The following is a 12,638-nucleotide window of genomic DNA, read 5'->3' as shown; positions in this document are numbered from 1 at the left end:
GACGGACGCCTCGCCCAGCCAAACGGCCAGACGCCAGCCAAACGGCGTTCGCTGCCCAGACGGTGAAAGTCCGCCGACGCGATCTGGCTGCGGTTGACATGCCAGACGGCTGGGCAATGGACCCAGATCATACACAGCCATAGATCTGGTGCTATACAATATGGTCTAAGCTATACAATTGTTCGCCCCAGATCGATCACCCAACTTCGCCCAAAAGAGATACCCTTCTCGTCTCCCGCCCGCTATCTTCCCCGATGCCTCTCCTCTCCCTCCCCTGACTCCCTCAAGATCTCCACCACACCCCTCAGATCTTCCGAGTCCAACCTCTCCCTCATTTCCATACCAGCGTCCGAGCCCATCTCCGCCCGCGTCGCAGTCTGTCCCGAAGCAGAACTAGCCGTCGCGTCCGTCCACTCCGAGCCCGTCCCACCCGTCCCTCTCGTCGATGTCTGCCGTTCAGAATCATCCGCCGTCTGGACAAAGACAGGTATCGTCCCTCGAGCCTTGGAACCCGGGTCGGTAGGCCCAAAGTAGTCCGCATCGGCGCCAGGATCGGTTGGTCGACTTCGCTGAGTGGTGATGGCGGATTGAAGGTCGATCTCGACACCAGTCTCCCACTTGGTAACTGCTTTGATGGGTCCGGAGTAGTGCTTGATCCCTGACAGATCAGCTATCACCCCCCAGCAAGTAAGCAGAAGCTGTTGAACATACCGTAGAAGCGCCAAGTGAGGAGGCAGACCGCTACAGTCCCAACGAGAATGACCGGTCCCCAGCTGATACTCTCTGCACGGATCAGCGCAATCCATCTACACGTCCAAGGGTGACCGCTCATCGAGCATGATCAAGTCAAGAGAGGAGACTGATACTCACGGACAGTGACGGGGTATTCTCCAGGAGCCATGGATAGCGAGATGACGGCGATACCATAGCAGACGCCGACGGTTCCGATGATCTTGCTCTTGGTGCGGAGTGACCAGGAGGATCTTCCCTCGGTGCGGAGATCCTTGCCGGAGAGGAGGTAGAGTAGGACAGGTGTGGTCTGAGGATCAGCACTCAGCGCTCACAGGGTGTTCGTGTCTTCACCGCTCAACTCCATCATCTTCCATCATCTCAACCTGTCGCTACACCCAGCTCGCGCAAGGCATACGCCCTCCTCTCTGGTTATCCCTCCATCGCTGCCATAACCGCACGGTGTAGTAGTCCAGACCCCTTGACCTCCACTGCCCTTGCCCATAGCTATGCCTCGCTGGACATCCCATCTTCTCATTCCGCTCCCATACCTCCCCACCTCAGCCACCTTGTCCACATGATCCCCACTTGCTCAGTTCCAAAGAGATGTACTCACATAGCCCAGATAACTCAGCGTACTCGCCGTGACCGCCAGCACCGAATACACCGGCCCCTTCCCCGCCAACACCAAAAGCGAGAACGGAACGCAGAGCGCAATGACCAGCCAGTGCGCCACGATCGGCTGTTTCCGGGCGTTGGTACGTCTGATCGAGGCAGCAAAGGGCATAGCGTTGTCCCGAGCCATGGCGAAGACGAAGCGAGATGATGCTTGGAGCTGAGCCATGATTTGGACGGTGAGGGTGAAGATGAGAAGGGTGCAGATGCCGATAGCAGCGGGACGATTGATGGCTTGAGTAAGGATGAAGCCCTGCATCGTCAGCTGAGTCTTCATGGCCGAGACGAATGGGCACGATGGAGAAGATAAAGACTTGGAGGGAGATAGAATGAGGATAGCGAGACTCACAACTGCAAAGGTATGTTCCGCTACGGTAGCAGCATCTTCCGGGTTGATCGACAGCAAGAGCAGACTGATCGAGATCATCCCGCAGATATAGGTCTATGGAGTCAGCTGTAGCTCGCGACGAGAGGACCAAGACAGAACTTACCAGGGCCATAGCGCAGACCATCGCGTTCGGTACATTGCGAGAGGGGTTCTGCGTCTCCTCTGCCATGCTGCATAGTCAGCTCGGTCCAGCGTCTCAGCTGTGACGGAGGCGCGACGAAATAGGACGCGGAGAGCGGGCTGATGGCTGAGAGAAAGCAGACTCACTGTGCCGAAGCGTCATGCCCAGACGCAATCGTACAGTACTCCCAGCCCAATATGAAGACATACGGCCTCGACTCCCATCCCGTATTGTTGAGGAAGAGACTCGGCGAGACGGAGTATGAGTGGCTGCGTGATCAGCTCCGACCATGATCGCATAGCTTTAGCAGTATAAGAGTAGACTTACCGAGCGCCAGAGGATGCTAGCAGAGAGACGCAGAGTATCAACCAGACGCATACTCCATAGATCCCTGCGCAGATCCAGAAGCGGTGTGATCGACCCCAGGCCTGCGAGCCGACAAGACCGCATACGAAGAGGACGGTCTGCAAGATCAGCTAAGCTCATCCTTGTGAAGGAGAGCAGCGAGTAGAGTCGGAGAAAGGGGAACTTACGAGGTAGAACAAGATACCATGCCATGGCTTGTAGTCATAGTCGAAGCTGAGGCCCATGATACCGTGTACGATGTTGACGAGCTGCCAAGTTACCAGCAGGACCTGTGTGTCAGCTACTGTCTCTTCAAAGGTCGCTGACGATGTCCCTGCTCGCTCGCTCGCTCGCCAGCGGCAGACCATCCCACTTGTCTCCCAATACCCCAACAGTACCTCCCTCTCGGCTGCTGTCTCTACTTCTCGCCCCGCGTGCCCCCCTTCCCGCTCATCCCCAACACCGTCCAGCTGATCGACTCATCCTCCGAGTCCATGTATCCCTCTCCATCCCCCCATCCCCCCATTCTCCCACCTCTCCTTCATCCACAGCATCTATTCCCCGTAGACAGTCAACTCACATTCGCAACATGTCCCCCAAGAACAACCCCGCCCATCAACCACGCCCACCACCTCTCCCACCCTACTCCTCCTCTCGCAACTTTCCACGCCCATGATGCCATCGCGCCGGATACTGGGTAGACGGAGGCGAGTTCGGCGAGAGAGAGGGTGAGGAAGATGGTCCATATCCCGGAGAGGGGCCACATGACGAGCTGAGGGTCAGCTGCTGACACAGGTAGAGGTGGTCCCAGCCCATCTCTTCTTTGTCCCCATCCGTCACGCTCAAGACCCGCTCCGGTATCCCACCCAAACCACCTGCTGTCTCTCCTGCCTACTCCCCAAGCTCGTCCTCTGTCCGCCGACCAACATCCCGATCCGCTCTTCGACTTGCGCCATCCCCTCACTGTCGCCTCCAACTCTGCCGTCTGCACCACCGCTTTCCTCGTCCGCCCTTGGTGTCCCTCATCCCTCGTCATCACTGCTCGCTCCATCACCCTACCGCTGCCGTGCCCTCTCGGATCTCCCTCCCCTAGCGCCTCATCGTCCCGCAGATCCCTCTTTCCACCCGCACCTGCCTCTCCCCTCGCATTCTGCCCTCCTACCCAATCGCTCTCCTCATCCCGCCTCACTCATAGATCTGCTCGACGCTGCTTTATCCGCACGAAAGAAAGATCACTCACAATCATCAACGGCCCACCAAACGAGTACGCCCCCGATACAGCATAGACCGTCCCCTGTATACACCCAATATTCAACCAGCTGATCGCCAAACTCGACCAGAACGTATAGTCCCTCCCCAACACTGGATCATACCCTAGCTGCTGGAGCCGGAGCGCATCCCTATCCGCCTGAGTATTGGCGTCCGGCCCAGAGTCGTGACCAGGTCTGCGCCGGCGGAGTAGACGGGAGGCGAGCGAGCCGGGGACGGATGCGGACGTGGAGGTTGCGGCGGTGGGTTGACGATAGAGGGAAGGGGTGGGATAGGCGGGATGAGTCGACGCCTCGAATGTGCCTTTCCCAATGTCCTCGTCGATAGACTTGGCATCAGGGCCGGAGGCGGATGAGTGGCCGAGGGAGAGTGGGGGAGGGACGGGTCGATCCGAGGACGGGATGGAGAACGACTGGATTTGCGGATCCCGAATTGGCGGTGTGTAGGGAAGAAGGTGATGCGAGCTTCCGGCATAGCTGGAGAAGCTGCTGGGATGGCGCGAGGAGGTAGGTGTTGGTCGAGACGGTGACGAGCTATCCCCGCCGAGACTCTGTCCCGGACGTGATGACTCCGCTTGGTCCCTATACAGATACTCCATCCGCATGTCCCCGCCCGCCCGAGAAGTGAGGCGAGAGGAAGAGCCGAAGGCTGACTCTGTATCAAAAGAGATATCATGGTCCGGTGTGGACGGAATGACGGTGTTGTACGGGGTTGGCGCGGATGAGGGGAGTGTAGAGGTAGATCCCGGGGATGAGGACGAGAGGGTAGAGTCGAATGTGGACGACGAGTTGAGATGGCGCCCGGACGGACGCTGGGGAGTGATAGGGACCATGTTGTGTGATTGTTCGAGCATGCTGACGGGCACAGGGGAGTGCTAGAGGCCGCAGGACCGAGATCCTGCGCGATAGATAAGGGCGAGATGCGGTTTGTTGACGAGCGGGATTGAGAGCTATGCGCCTTTCCTGTGGCTGTTCTTCAGCTGGAGCATATCGTCTCTATGTTGATAAGATGGATGCTGATATATGATGATAGGGTAGATGAATGAGAACAAGGTCGCCAAGAGATATAGATGGAGAGCAAGAGATAGCTAAGGAAGGCGAGCAAGGGCAAGGGGTGAGAAGGTCCGATATTACGGCAAACGTTCCCGACCGGGTGGCGATCAGCCGGAAGAGTGGGGAAGCGAGTAACTTTATGCCTCAACTCCGCGGCAAGTAAAGTAGCAGCGGTGGTCAAGCTGTCTAGGAGATGGCAGAGCAGACTCTGGCAAGGCAGTGTAGCAGCTGTGGAGAGAGATCGAAAAGCTTCGCAGGAAGGCAGCAGCCAAGGAGCCAAGGTCAGCTCAAAGGATGGTAGATCTGAAGCTGAAACGAGGGGGAGCAGAGCAGGAACGGGCGGGAGTGTGTGCAAGGGTTCCTGATCGGAACTCTCTTGCTGGGATAGGTCTGGTGAGACTCTTGACGATGTGCATGCGGGATAGACGGTCCTAGAACGACATGGAAGGGGCGTGGGGACAGAGCTGACTGACAAGTGTGTCGAGGAGGGGGACGGATGGCGTGGAGTGTACGTGACGGTGATCTGAAAGTCAGCTGTGGCCGGATGGCATGGTAGTTTGAGTGAGGAGGAGCGGACTCACAAATCAGAGCCGATCCCAAAGTGATACTCATACCCGCAATACTGACCTGACCCCATCTGATACCGCTAGTCACACCGCCGCTAAGATTCTGGCTCGATCTTGGCGGAAGGCTGAGTTGAGCCGTGTAGTTCCTATCGATCAGCTCGATCCGGTCCTTAGCTGACAATACTCACATCCTGCACGATACCCTTCTTATCGTCTTCCATTTCCTGAAGCTCTTCCCCCTTGACCTCCTCAGCCTTGACCTCACCCTCTTCTTCCTTGACCCCAACGCCCCCCTTGAACGCTCTCCTTAGCTCGCACTGTCCCGCATTCCGCCCGCCCGCCTTGCACTCGGCACACACCTTCCCATGAAGCACAAACAAGATATGCAGCCCGTACTTGTCTTCCGCCGGAATCCGCTCGTTGAGGTGAGCGTACGTCTGTTCCCGATTGGACGATTTTGGATGCCAGCCGAGTAGGCCCGTGATCCGCTGGACGTGGGTATCGACCGCAAAGTCGTCCCGCTGGAGACAGAAGAGCAAGACGCAGCTCGCTGTCTTGGGTCCGACCCCCTTGAGCGCGAGTAGCTCCGCCATAGCATCCTCTGTCGACGCCTCGTGCAGAGAGTCGAGGGTGTACGAGCCGTACTTTTCCTTGGCCTGGTCCAGGATGTTCAAGATCACCTTGCTCTTGATCGCGCTCAGCCCACCGCACCGTATCGCCTCCTCCAGCTTCGGCTGCCCGCCTGCGACAATAGCCTCCCACTCATCCGATCCGCCATACGCCGCGTCCATACTGAGCTTTGCGCGGGTCGAGTTGGCATCGCTGGTATTCTGGGAGAGAATAGTCCGGACCAGCGCGTCCAAGACAGACGGGGAGTCGCCGCACCCCGCTCTCTCTTTGGACGCTACGACCTGCGCTGGCCGGATGCGCTCGCCGTGTAGCCGAGAGAGGATAGAGTGGGCGAGCTTGCACTCCTCAGGAGTGGGGTGGAGGAAGGTGGGGAAGATGGAGGAGGATGAAAATTTGGTGTGATTGTTGAGCTTGCGGTCGCGAAGGGTAGCTGGGGATTTGGCGGATTTGGGCGTAGGTTTCTCATCCTCTATGTCGGTCAGAGGAGAGGCGGAGCCGGCCTTGCGCTTCCGAGGGGTGACGATCGGTTCCGCTTTGACCTTGGCGGGTGAGGCAGATGGCTCCCGCTTGACCGGCGTGCGTTTGGGTGTGCGCTTCGGCGTGGGCGCAGCTGGTGCTGGGCTGAGAGACCTCTTGACCTGGGCTGCTGCGCGAGTTGCTCTAGGCGTCATGGTGGATGGCTATTAGATGGTGGAAGAGTCAAGTGGAGGCAAGCAAAAGCGGCACGATCGCGAGCGAGCGGACCGGACCATTTTCGGACCATTTCCCGACGTCATCGAGCGCTACTCGGGCGAGCTGACCTTATATACCCGGCAAGCTCTTGTCTTTTTCTTATCCCCATCTCCCCTCTTTACCCACCACTCACAAACTCACAGACACACCCCACCACTATGCGCATCGTATTCACTGGCGGCTCCGGCAAAGCGGGGCGGCACTGCATCCCCTACCTCCTCGCTCAAGGTCATCAAGTCCTCAACCTTGACCTTGTCCCCCTCGACAACCCTGACGTCTACACCCTCAAAGTAGACCTCACCCAATCCGGCCAAGTCTTCAACGCCCTCTCCTCCCACTTCAACATGTCGGAATACTCCCTCCCCTCCCTCCCTCCCGTCGACGCCGTCATCCACTTCGCCGCTTATGCCCGCAACCTCCTCGTCCCGGACAACGAGACTTTCGCGGCCAACACGGCGTCCACCTACAACGTCATCGAGGCGGCGTCCAAGCTGGGCATTAAGAAGGTCATCATCGCCTCGTCGGAGACCGTCTACTCGGTCTGCTTCACTCAGGGGGACTCGGACTACTTTGAGTTCCCCCTGGATGAGGAGCGGTACGACTGCAATCCGGAGGACACCTACGCCTGCTCCAAGCTCTGCGGGGAGCGCGTCGCTCGGTCATTCGCCCGTCGGTTCAAGTCGGACATCTACGTCTTCCGGATCGGGAACGTCGTCGAGCCGCACGAGTACGAGCGGGATTTCCCCAAGTACATTGATGACCCGTCGTCTCGGAAGCGGAACGCGTGGAGCTATATCGACGCGCGGGACCTCGGGCAGATGTGCGATCTGGCGGTCAAGAAGGATGGGCTGGGGTATCAGGTGTTCAACGCGACGAATGACACCATCACACTGCCCAATACGACCACGGCGGAGTATTTGAAGAAGGAGTGTGGGAACGTCAAGGTGTGGAGGGAGTTGGGGGAGAGGGAGGCGCCGCTGAGCAACAAGAAGATCAAGGAGGTGCTGGGGTTCAAGGAGGAGCATGATTGGCGGAAGTACGTGCCGGAGAAGTACCGCTAGGCGATGGGGGAGGGTATGAGGGGAAGACGGGGTTGTGGGGACGGGCAGGGATGTGGGCGCGGAAAAAGAGCGAGGGGTACAGACTGTGGGGAGGGCGCGGAGAATGGGCTGGACGGTTTCGGGGCCAGGGGTTGTTGTGGGCATGTGTAGCAGGGACAGGTGCAGTCGAGAGATGTGGTGCGGGGCGAGGCAGCGCAAGTGTAGTAAGCAGGTAGATGATAGGAACGCAGCTTAGGTGTAGATATGGTCGATAGCTTAGCCTAGTAGACGATGTATCCATAGCTAGCTAATCTCTCGGGCCGCATACTACCCAACTCTTCGCATCTCTAGTTTACTGGTCTTCTGGGCGTATGCTATCACTGTCCCCAAGGCAGCTGAGGTTTGGATACTGCTCATAGCTTAGCTGACTGGTCTTGCTGATCTCATGCCGTCCAACCCATCTGCTCACGCGGCTACTCACTTGCTCTTGCTTGTCTCAGAAATAGCTTAGCAGAAGATACATTCATGCCTAACACTGCATGACGCTACTCCTCCACTGCCCATCCTCTCCTGTAACCTCAAGCCAGCACCCTCCAGCCCATGTACAGCACCGCCACGCACGCTCCAATCCCCTTTCCCATCGCCAGCATCTTCCCCCTTCTCTCCTGCACATCCGCAGCCTTCTTGCCCGCCTCGTCGATCCGTAGCACATCCTCCTTGCTGAGCTCGATACCACCCGCAGCGATGTAACCCGCTGCTCGATCTTTGTTGGACGAGGTGGTAATCGGTAATACCCTGGTCGTCAGCTACATGCTTCATCTTGGGACCAGTACCAGCGGATCCGGAGGCGAGCATCATGGGTGAGGAAGAGAGACTATAACTCACCCCTTCGCCTTGGACCAAGCCATCAACACCCCCTCCGGCTTACACCCCTTCTCCTCTGCAATCCTTTCCACCACCTTGACCAGCCCAGGCGCCGTCCCGTCTCTCAGCGGCTTGAGGGGCGAGTATCCCTCGGCCAGGATGTCGTGCTCCGCCATGAACTCGAGGAGGGGCTTGGTAGAATGGTAGACGGTAGGGTGGAGGAGGATCTGGTTCACCACGGGTTTGACTTTGGCGATCTTGAGAACACGCTTGAGGTCATCGATGGTGTAGCTGCACATCAGTTCCATATCTAGCAGCAGCGTGAGAGAGTGAGCCAGATGATTTCGGGGGCTGTGTATGATAGACTGATGGACAGATAGAGAAAGCTCACTTGGACACCCCGATAGACTTGGCCTTCCCATCCTTGTACACCTTCTCCATCTCCTTCCATGTCCCCTCGATATCCCCGCCCGTGATCCGATCGTTGTGAATCAGGTACAGATCCACATAGTCCAGCTTGAGCTTCTCGAGAGACTCGTCAATCGACTGGGGGATGGAAGCGTAGCCGCTCCATTTGGTGGTGACCCAAAGGTGAGAGCGGGGGGTGTCGGTGTGGGCCAGGGCGGCGCCGACGCCTGCTTCGTTGCGGTACACTGAATGGTCAGCAACATTCTTGGGGAAAGAAGGGAGAGGAGGGGGTAACGGAACAGCTGAAAGTTCGGGCGGGTTGAGGAATAGATATGGAGCTGAGATGACAGATGGGGTATCGAAGCGAGACCGTCCCGGTCCACTCGTTCGCCCCTCTTCGCCTGATGATCAAACTCAGAGGCGGAGACTCACTCTGCGCTGTATCGATATGCCCGAAGCCCACCTCGATGGCCATATCGATCACTCCAGGCGTGTCATCCTCCAAGTGGCCCGCCGATCCGAAGCCGATCCCAGGGATGTGGCGCCCATCGTTCAGCTTGAAAGATTTCCAGGGCATTTTGAAGATAATATCGTGAGTTCTGATGAGTTCCGGACAGTGGAGATAATATACTCGATGGAAGAGATGAGTGGGAAAGTCGAACGCGAGCGATCCGCGTCGACGAGCCAGATGGTCAGCTCGGGTCAGCACTCGGCTCGGATCTGTCCGATAACCAATGGGAACGCTCTTTCTCGCTTCCATGCACACATCTGCGCTCTGCCACCTGCGCACGAGCAGTACGAGTGCGGACAAGCTTGAAGTAGATGCTAGAAGGCGTGGGAAGTCACTTCAGCCCGGCCCTACAGAGCCTTCACTCTCGAGCTCCTGCTCTTTGCTAGATGACCGTTCCGACTAATCGACAGCTTGGACGTGTTCAGAGGCTGGGAGCGGTCGGACCGAGTAAGGGGAAATCGCGCGGATATCTGCCAGCGGTGAATGATGCGCACTTTAAGCCCAGCAGCGAGGCGGCTTACCGGTACAGCGACCGGTAGACTGGGCTTGGCGTCTACACCTGATGGCACTGCAAACCTCTGGCGAGCTCTGGCTGGGCCCTCAGCCGGAGCTGTGCATACCTCCAGCAGTTCGGACCGGCCGGCGCAAAGACATCACCGAGGCCAGCAGCACTCAGCTGACACGGGCGACTCTCTACTGGCTGCTGCCTTTGCTTCGCTGCGCTGTCAGCTGTCACTGAGCTGCACCAGAGCGCTCAGCGCTAAGGCTCTGGCTAACATCTAATTTGCCACTCAGGCACACGGATCTCCCGGCTATCATGTGCCCTGCAGATCCGTCTTGGCAAAAAGCTTGGCGAAGCCTCGCGGCTGTAACCGGTTCGCCCACTTGCACCAGGCATCTCCCGCTCCAAGACGGCAAACATCGGCTAATTGAGCAGATGCCTACATGAAACCCCTTGATGCAGACCGGCTCGTTTGGCCGGGACCGGGATTTTTGGTCGATTGCTGAGTCCACCGACTGAAGCAAGCTTGGCGCTATATAATCCACGGCTGGGCCCCATTGTTCCCCACCATTTCCCCTCCTACTCCTCATTCTACTCTCCCGCGTCCTCAGACGAGAGCTTCTTGACCAACATGAGCGCAACAAACTACGTTCAAGGCGACGACATGGAGAAGGCGCACTCAACCCACGAGCTCGAGCATGAGGCAGTTGACAAGATGGGCAATGAGCCGCGGGTAGTCCTTACCGAGGAAGACGTGAGTAAAAATTCAGCTCGACGCGTTCTCTGCGCTGACTGGCAGAACCGTCGCCTCTGCCGCAAGACCGACAAACGCATCCTCGCCATCCTCATGTGGATCTACTTCTTGCAGATCTTCGACAAGGTCGTATTCGGTCTCGGTAACGTCTTCGGTCTCAGTACCGATCTCGCCCTCACCGGTGACCAGTACAGGTGGGCTTTAGCTTCGCATCTTGTAGGCTTGAGCTGACAATCAGTTTCGCTGGAGCCATCCACGCTATCGCTCAACTCGCCTGGCAGCCCTTCTCGTCCTACATCATCGTCCGAATCCCCGCTCGTCAACTCATGACCTTCCTTGTCTTTGCGTGGGGCTGCTCGGCTGCTTGTATGGCCGCCGCGACCAACTATCAAGGGATCTACATCACTCGGTTCTTCCTCGGACTCTTCGAGGCCGGCTGTCTCCCACTCTTCTCCATCATCACCGCTCAATGGTACCGTCGCTCCGAGCAGCCCCTCCGTGTCGCCTGTTGGTACGGGACCAACGGTATCGCCACCGTCGTCGCTGGGATTCTTGCCTTTGGACTGTAGGTCTTGCATCATCTGGTCGTTAAAGTATCAAGCTGACTCCTCAGCGGCCATATTAACGGAAGCTTCAAGGCTTGGCAGGCTCTCTATCTCTTTGCTGGTGTCATCACCGTTGCCTCGGCCCCTCTCGTCTGGTTCTTCCTCGACAATGACGTCCAATCCGCCCGCTTCTTCACCGAGGAGGAGAAAGTCATGGCCGTCGAGCGGCTCCGCGCCAACCAGACCGGTACCGGATCGCACGAGTGGAAGTGGGACCAAGCTCGCGAGACTTTCTTGGACCCCAAGACCTACCTCTGGCTCGGTATTGCCATGCTTCCCAACCTTGGCGCATCCGTCACTGGTGTCTTTGGACCTACCCTGATTCGCAACTTTGGCTTTGACAAGTTCATGTACGTTGTGTGGCGTAACTATCAGCGAGAGCTAGCTGACAATCCAGTACCACCCTCCTCACTATGCCCTTCGGCGCCCTCCAGACCATCGCCATCCTCATCGGATGCTACTGTGCTCAAAAGGTGTCCAACAAGTCCGGCATCCTCTCGTTCCTCATGGCGATCGCCGTCGGTGGTTGTGTCATGCTCTACACCCAATCTGCCGCTGCCCTCGGCGTTCCCACTCTCACTCAGGCCCAGCAGTCCATCTCTCTTGGCGGCTACTACCTCCTGTAAGCTTTGGTAATTCGCTTCTCTTGGAGGATCTGGCTGATACCTCTAGTGCTTTCCTTTACGGTGGAAACCCCCTTATTGTCTCTTGGATCATCGCCAACACGGCTGGGCAGACCAAAAAGTCCGTCGTCATGGCACTTTTCAACGCTGCTTCTGTGAGTAGCTCTCGCTCTCTCGATACAGTCGTGGACCTAGCTGACTCCTCAGGCGGCTGGTAACATCGTCGGCCCCCTCCTCTTCACTGCCGCAGACGCTCCGCGATACGTTCCTGGTATCCGTGCCGTTTTGATCATATTCATCATTTTGATCGGCCTCATCGCTCTCCAGGTTGTCGTTCTCTTCTTCCTCAACAAGCGGCGACAAAGCCAGCGGGTCGCCAAAGGACTACCGAAAATCATCCACGATACATCCATGGAGGCCAAGTTCAAGGCGTACGGAGAGGACGAAGGAGCTGCGGGTACGATGGGTGAGGAGGGTCTGCATGATGTCTCGGACATGCGCAACCCGCTGTTCACGTACGTGTACTAGGTAAGAGGTGGGATAAATGGTCGAATTGTAGGAAGTATAGGAGGGTCTCTGGAATCGGAGCATTATGCAGTATGTGTGCGCATCCCGCTCTCTCTCTCTCTCACTCGCTCTGATCTCTCTTGTGGTCTGCTTTGACTATGCAGTGACTGCGATGTTCTCCCATGCACACAGACAAGGTATTGATCGCCCATGTACACAGATACCACATTCCTTAACGCGGCTCAGTCGGAATACCGGAGCCGACATCCGGACCTCATCTGCTGACCCTTAGCCGTCCGAGACGCAAATAGCTTTTC

General features: G+C 57.5%; 5 protein-coding genes across 5 annotated transcripts; 2 read left to right on the top strand and 3 right to left on the bottom strand.

Moving 5' to 3' along the window:
* Positions 1-242: 242 nt before the first annotated feature.
* Positions 243-4,359, bottom strand: MKK02DRAFT_22783 (amino acid permease-domain-containing protein; the record flags this gene model as incomplete). The annotated part of the gene is made up of 13 exons (XM_053086626.1): positions 243-658; positions 712-783; positions 871-1,039; positions 1,346-1,657; positions 1,754-1,846; positions 1,896-1,962; positions 2,060-2,182; positions 2,241-2,377; positions 2,447-2,548; positions 2,839-3,030; positions 3,499-3,703; positions 3,818-4,060; positions 4,121-4,359. The coding sequence occupies 13 exons, from the start codon at positions 4,357-4,359 to the stop codon at positions 243-245; spliced, it is 2,370 nt and encodes a 789-aa protein (XP_052948481.1).
* Positions 4,360-5,315: 956 nt separating this feature from the next.
* Positions 5,316-6,446, bottom strand: MKK02DRAFT_22547 (base excision DNA repair protein; the record flags this gene model as incomplete). The annotated part of the gene is made up of 1 exon (XM_053086584.1): positions 5,316-6,446. One exon carries the CDS (start codon positions 6,444-6,446, stop codon positions 5,316-5,318), a length of 1,131 nt encoding a protein of 376 aa, XP_052948480.1.
* A 219-nt stretch (positions 6,447-6,665) lies between these two features.
* Positions 6,666-7,568, top strand: MKK02DRAFT_22623 (NAD-dependent epimerase/dehydratase-like protein; the record flags this gene model as incomplete). The annotated part of the gene is made up of 1 exon (XM_053086598.1): positions 6,666-7,568. The coding sequence occupies one exon, from the start codon at positions 6,666-6,668 to the stop codon at positions 7,566-7,568; it is 903 nt and encodes a 300-aa protein (XP_052948479.1).
* Positions 7,569-8,125: 557 nt separating this feature from the next.
* MKK02DRAFT_22944 (putative oxidoreductase) lies at positions 8,126-9,396 on the bottom strand (the record flags this gene model as incomplete). Its single annotated transcript, XM_053086647.1, has 4 exons — positions 8,126-8,342; positions 8,433-8,702; positions 8,803-9,064; positions 9,252-9,396. 4 exons carry the CDS (start codon positions 9,394-9,396, stop codon positions 8,126-8,128), a joined length of 894 nt encoding a protein of 297 aa, XP_052948478.1.
* A 1,067-nt stretch (positions 9,397-10,463) lies between these two features.
* On the top strand, positions 10,464-12,342 carry MKK02DRAFT_43108 (putative allantoate permease; the record flags this gene model as incomplete). Its single annotated transcript, XM_053092279.1, has 7 exons — positions 10,464-10,586; positions 10,632-10,780; positions 10,825-11,151; positions 11,200-11,541; positions 11,589-11,813; positions 11,864-11,969; positions 12,022-12,342. The coding sequence occupies 7 exons, from the start codon at positions 10,464-10,466 to the stop codon at positions 12,340-12,342; spliced, it is 1,593 nt and encodes a 530-aa protein (XP_052948477.1).
* Between the last annotated feature and the right edge of the window lie 296 nt (positions 12,343-12,638).

The sequence above is a fragment of the Dioszegia hungarica genome, assembly GCF_025882075.1.
Source record: "Dioszegia hungarica strain PDD-24b-2 chromosome Unknown MKK02contig_6, whole genome shotgun sequence".
Classification (NCBI taxonomy): Eukaryota; Fungi; Basidiomycota; class Tremellomycetes; order Tremellales; family Bulleribasidiaceae; genus Dioszegia; species Dioszegia hungarica.
Note: the sequence above shows the minus strand (reverse complement) of the source record. Positions and strands in the feature narration are given on the sequence as shown.